Source organism: Limulus polyphemus, unplaced genomic scaffold (assembly GCF_000517525.1).
Source record: "Limulus polyphemus unplaced genomic scaffold, Limulus_polyphemus-2.1.2 Scaffold447, whole genome shotgun sequence".
NCBI classification, from domain to species: Eukaryota; Metazoa; Arthropoda; class Merostomata; order Xiphosura; family Limulidae; genus Limulus; species Limulus polyphemus.
In genome coordinates this window covers 122,554-128,145 of record NW_013666057.1, presented here as the reverse complement: position 1 = coordinate 128,145, position 5,592 = coordinate 122,554, and the positions used below count along the sequence as shown (strand labels likewise).

Genomic DNA, 5,592 nt, shown 5'->3' with positions numbered 1-5,592 from the left:
TACATAGTACAAAAATTAATAATACCTACGATAGTAGTACATAGTAAAAATTAGTGTCAATATCTGAAGAAACAATAGAGTGTAGTGTTAGTTATATATATATATATAGTATTTAGGGGGGGGGATACATTCTTTAAAGATCACTTTCCACTCATGTCAAATTCTTATCTTCGCATGCCATTTCAAAAATTAATTGCATGAGCAATGACTTAACTTGAAAAAATTCAAGATCTTACTTAAAACACTACTCTGGGTAAGTAGTATTTCACAGAAGAATCTGAACATTTAGGCCTATGGTTTACCTTACTTTACTAAAAGAAGGTATTTTTCTTACCCAGAAGATATTCCCGAAGTCTGAAAGTTATCAAAATTAGATTTACTCTTGAAAATATTTCAAGTATAATTCAAGGTTATTGAGTCACATACAAAAATATTACCCAATAACTAATTTTTTTTGCTTATGGTACAGTGGCATTTGTTGATGAAGAAAAAACATTATTGATATGTCAAAAAAAAACAGTTGGTTAACTAGAAGATATTTAAAATACAATGTAAAGAAATGGTAGTTATCATAAGGAATGTAAAAAACATTTATACTGTTAAACGACACTTGGGAAGAAACTCTCAACATTCTTGAAGTAAAAATAAAAAATACATATGAATATGATACAGTTACAGAAACAAAAAAAACAACACACAGAAGATGATGTGGAATAACGCCAGTGAGACAGTTGCAGCAAATAAATGAAGGTGCTGAAAGAAGTGGCATTTTTTTCCTAACGCTGGTTGCTACGTGAAATGAGGAATCATACAGGACAGCTCGCCTATTCTTAAGGCATCGGTAATACGTTGAAGATACAATTTTAAACCAACAGGTGAAAGAAAAACCTGTAAAGTCGATAATTCTGCCATCCATAATATATGATCGTATTATATTTCACAGATAAACCTTAGTTAATAAGAAGGTTCTGGTCCTTATATTTAACAGATAAACTTCAGTTAATAATATCATTTCTTATGTTTTACATATAAACTCTGGTTAAGAAGAAGGTTCTGTTTTATTTTTTAATCAGATAATCTTTATTAAGCAAGTTCTGGTTTTTATTTGTATACAAATAAATTTCAGTTGATAAGAAGATTCCGCCATAATACTTTATTTCGTATTTCTTTTAATTCTCCGATCTTCAGATGCACAGGGCAAATATTAAGAATAAAGACAGAACATAGAATAGCAGCTAATGTCTGGGGTTAATTGTGGTTTCTCTGAAGGTTTAACACTATGTTCTTATTAAAGGGCTCCTGATGGGATCAGTATTTACGTAGAATGTCATTTTTGACGGTACTGGAAGAGCGGTTGTCCGGCTTGTTGGTCGGACGAACCCCTGTCGATAGCATCACTTGAGCACCTGTTGGCTAGGTGTAGCTAAACTGCTTTCGGCTGGTCTGGAGATTGTCATTTAGGTAGAAGAAGGGGGAAAGGGGTAGACCGCCCGTGCTCAGCAAGTCAAGTGTGACTAATGAGAGCATGCTACGAAGAACTGTTGATTGTGGGCTCCCCAAACATCTGAAACCTGACACGCAGCAAACACTTTAGGAGGCCTGCAAGGGCGGACATGATCTTCAGATGGCGTTGATACGGCTCGGTACGTACACTAGTACTGGTATACATACACAAGTAGTCTAGCTAACTTCTGCCTCAAGTACGGACGTGCAAAATCCCTCTTCTGGCACGGGAAGAACCTGCCAGAAATAGGGTTGGGAATATTTCAACAACAGACCGCTCTTTCTCTGTCTATGATATACTAGAATATGTCAAAAATATTACATATAAAGAGATACTTAAGAACATATAAACATTCTGATAAAAGAGACTGGTATAAGTAACGCGTGTAGCATATATTTTTCCTTTTATGTATTCATAAGTATTTATATATAGTAAATATTTCTTTCTCCTTTGCAACAAGGAGAAAGTTGTATATTTGTAATTTTCTGAAAGGTACATACAGAAGCTACAAGTCATGCTCTGAAAAACTCATCAAATAGGCTATGGTAGCCGAGTCCTAAGCTTGATTTCTGAATCGTTAAAATGAACTAGAACTAACGCTTACGCAGACAGAAAAACGTGAGTGGTAGTAGAATTATGTCACTTTATTAACCATATGTAATCTTAATTTTCTGCGAGACACCCAAAATTTACATTTGGAGAGGCCTTTGTTACAATGTCTATATCGTAGGCGTAAATGCATCATGAAGATTTGGAAACATTAGATAATAATTTAAAGTGAAGTGAAAATGAGAGAGCCATTGAATGAACCATGACTTATTGACGCCCACGTGGCCTAGATACATTTCAGACCTAAAATAATAATAATAATGAGTCACTCAGTATATCCATTTTTAAAGTTTTATAAAGCTTCTTTCCCAGACTTTTATTCATTTGCGAATTCAGTGAATATTCAAAGATTATTATTTTTGCTCAAAATGTCACATTTGTTTGCACACTGCAAATATACACAGTGCATCAATAAATACTTTCTATAACCTCTAGAAGTATTACCATCGTATAAACATCAAATATAAGGTATATCAAATCATGAGTTGGAGAAGTTTCGTACTACTTTAGCTTAACAAATTTCTTATCCCATATATAAACAGAAAAACCACAATAAGCAAATTATTACAATTTTCTCTATTTCTTACGTTTTCATTTATATTTTAACATAACTTTTAGTAAGATTTCATTTTAGCATTTTAATTGATACGCTTAAAATCGCATGACTGGATTCAAACTTAATGTTAACACTGTTATTTTAAAATTTTCAATAATACTGTATTAGGTAAATGTTTTAGGAAAATCAAGATATCAATGTTATTAATAACATTAAAGTTTCTATCAATTAATAATGTGAAGACAGAAGACGGATTTTATTGAATGCTTAATTAAGAAGTTCAAAAAAATGAATAGCATTCTTAATCATTTTCAAGATAAATAATCCATACAGGTTGATTGATCTGTTTGCACATAGGCTCTAAAATGTGCATTTATTGCAAATTTTTGTTCCTTTATACACGTCATCAATGCCATCTACCGTCCCTATATCAAACTCATGCATTAATTAAAGCTATTTCAAAGAGAACTTATTCTTTACAAAAAAGCCAGCCCCAACCTATTTTGCTGAACAGCTATCTTGCTAGTCGCTCCAAAAAATTGTATTACTAATAGCAAATTAAGATTCGAATAACAGTGGAAGATATGTATGCAGGAGATATGCTGAAATTCACAAAAAGATAATGGAGAAACGTAAAATAATATCGTTTTGGTGATAACAGTGATTCGAAAGCTTACACAGACACACATAACATGCAAAGAAAAAAAGGTTACATATCAAATACTTTTGTTATTATTATTATAATCCTCAAGCAGGAGAGAGAGAAACGACTTCTTTCATCAAAGCATTTCTCTCTCAATATAAATTGTTTTCGTAGCTACATTGTAAACATTCACGTTACAAAACATTGTGAGTGAAACAAAGGAGTAATACTACTTTTGTGGCCTCAGATTAATTGCCAAAAACGTAAGCCTACCCTGAGATACCGTCTCTGTCGATGTAATTATCATACAAATGTGTTTTAATGTTTCAGACTGAACACAGAAAAGTGGGATAATAAAATTCCATAAAGTGTTTTCTTACTACGTTTAAGAATAATATCAAAAATTAATGCAACATGAACTTACGAAAACCATAACGTTTTATCGCAGCCCCTTTTTTGTTTCTCACATATTGCTCTTTTTATATTTCGTTTATACGTTTAAAATATTTATTATATAACTTTGATTATTTAAAGCGAGGTTGGGATCCATTAATCTATAAGAAGTATTGAGAAAATAATGTTCAACCAGAGTTTTTAACAATGAAACGTAACAAACTCTAACGCCCACTAAATTCTCATATCCAAAGGTTGGCTATTGTATTTACGTCATTAGCAATTCTGATATGAGAGCTTTATGTTTGCCAATCGCGTTCATTCAATGATTAATATCACTCACTATTTACAATAGGCATAACTCTGAATTACGTGACTTATTTCTTAGTGTGGTGACCCAATAGTCTGTAAAATATTACATATATATATATAATTTAATATCAGCAAAACAACTATATAAAAACTCGTTCTACACACACACACACACAAACTGAAAATGTTATAGTAAAACACAAAAACCTTTCACACATAACAAAAACATAAATATTGTTATCTATGTCTTTTACACTATTACACTAGAAAGATATTTGATAATACCAATAAAATCCCTGATGTAACATGAAACAAATGTGTTTACCTGTCTATCATCATTAAGGGCTGTTTATCACATAGTTGCCATGGCAAAGAACATTTCACATTCAGGGTATGTACATCGTAGAGAAGTGCCGATAGAAATGATTAAAGAAAGAAAAAAAAACATTAGTAATTTTTAGGACTTCAATTATAACACAACTTTTAAATAAAAAACTGTAAAAATGCTTTATAGCAATATTGTCGTGCTTGGAAATAAAACCCAGTTAAATACATTTCGTTTCAAAAAGTTAATTATTTCTGTACTGGTAATATAAAATCATTCAAACATATTGGGGGACAGTTATCTCTGTTTTGGTGTTGAATACACATTTGCTGTGTTAGAAATCCATTCACAAAAAAACAACTTCATAAACGGTTGTGGTAATATTTTACGCATCGGCTAAACACATTTCCGAGCTCTTATGTCATAATTATTCTTCCTGAAAAAAAAAAATAAATACAAGTTTGTTTGGTTTGAATTTTGTGCAAAGCTACTCGAGGGCTATCTGCGTTAGCCGTCCCTTATTTAGCAGTAATAGACAAGAGGGAAGGCAGCTAGTTAACACCACTCACCACCAACTCTTGGGCTACTCTTTCCCTAACGAATAGTAAGATTGACCATCACGTTATAACGCCTCAACAGCTGAAAGGATGAGCATATTTGGTGATCGGGATTCGAATCCGCGAACCAAATATTACGAGTCGAACATACTAACCACCAGGCCATTGCCAAACTAATAAACATGTGAACGGCGCATTGAAAAACACAGTTATAAAAATATAAAAAATTCTTTACTTTGTTAGGTAACAACATTTTTTTCTAATCATGGAAATCCTCCTGGGCTACTCTTTCACTAACGAATAGTGAGATTGACCATCACATTATAACGCCTCAACGGCTGAAAGAGCGAGTATATTTGGTGACCGAGATTCGAATCCGCGACCCACATATTACGAGTCGAACACCACCAGGCCATTGCAAAGCCAATAAACGTGATAACGACGCATTGAAAAATACAGTTATAAAAAATATCAACATTCTTTACTTTGTCAGGTAACAAAATTTCCCAATTTTCCAAATTGTGGAATCGCTGGTGAGAATAATGTATTTAAACATTTATATCAACTGCAACAATCTGAGAGTCGCGGGTTCGAATCCCCGTCACACCAAACATGCTCGCCCTTTCAGCCGTGGGGTCGTTATGATGGAACCGGTGATCCCTCTATTCGTTGGTAAGAGTAGTCCAAGAGTTG

The 5,592-nt window shown here is 33.0% G+C and overlaps 1 protein-coding gene across 6 annotated transcripts in view; it reads right to left on the bottom strand.

Moving 5' to 3' along the window:
* The window catches only part of LOC106458335 (transducin-like enhancer protein 4), a 139,197-nt gene that overhangs the window by 25,851 nt on the left and 107,754 nt on the right, over positions 1-5,592 (bottom strand). For all 6 annotated transcript variants that reach the window (XM_022384520.1, XM_022384518.1, XM_022384521.1 and 3 more), the window contains one exon: positions 4,343-4,362. In XM_022384520.1, coding sequence (XP_022240228.1) covers positions 4,343-4,362 — 20 coding nt within the window. The remainder of the gene's footprint in view (positions 1-4,342; positions 4,363-5,592) is intronic.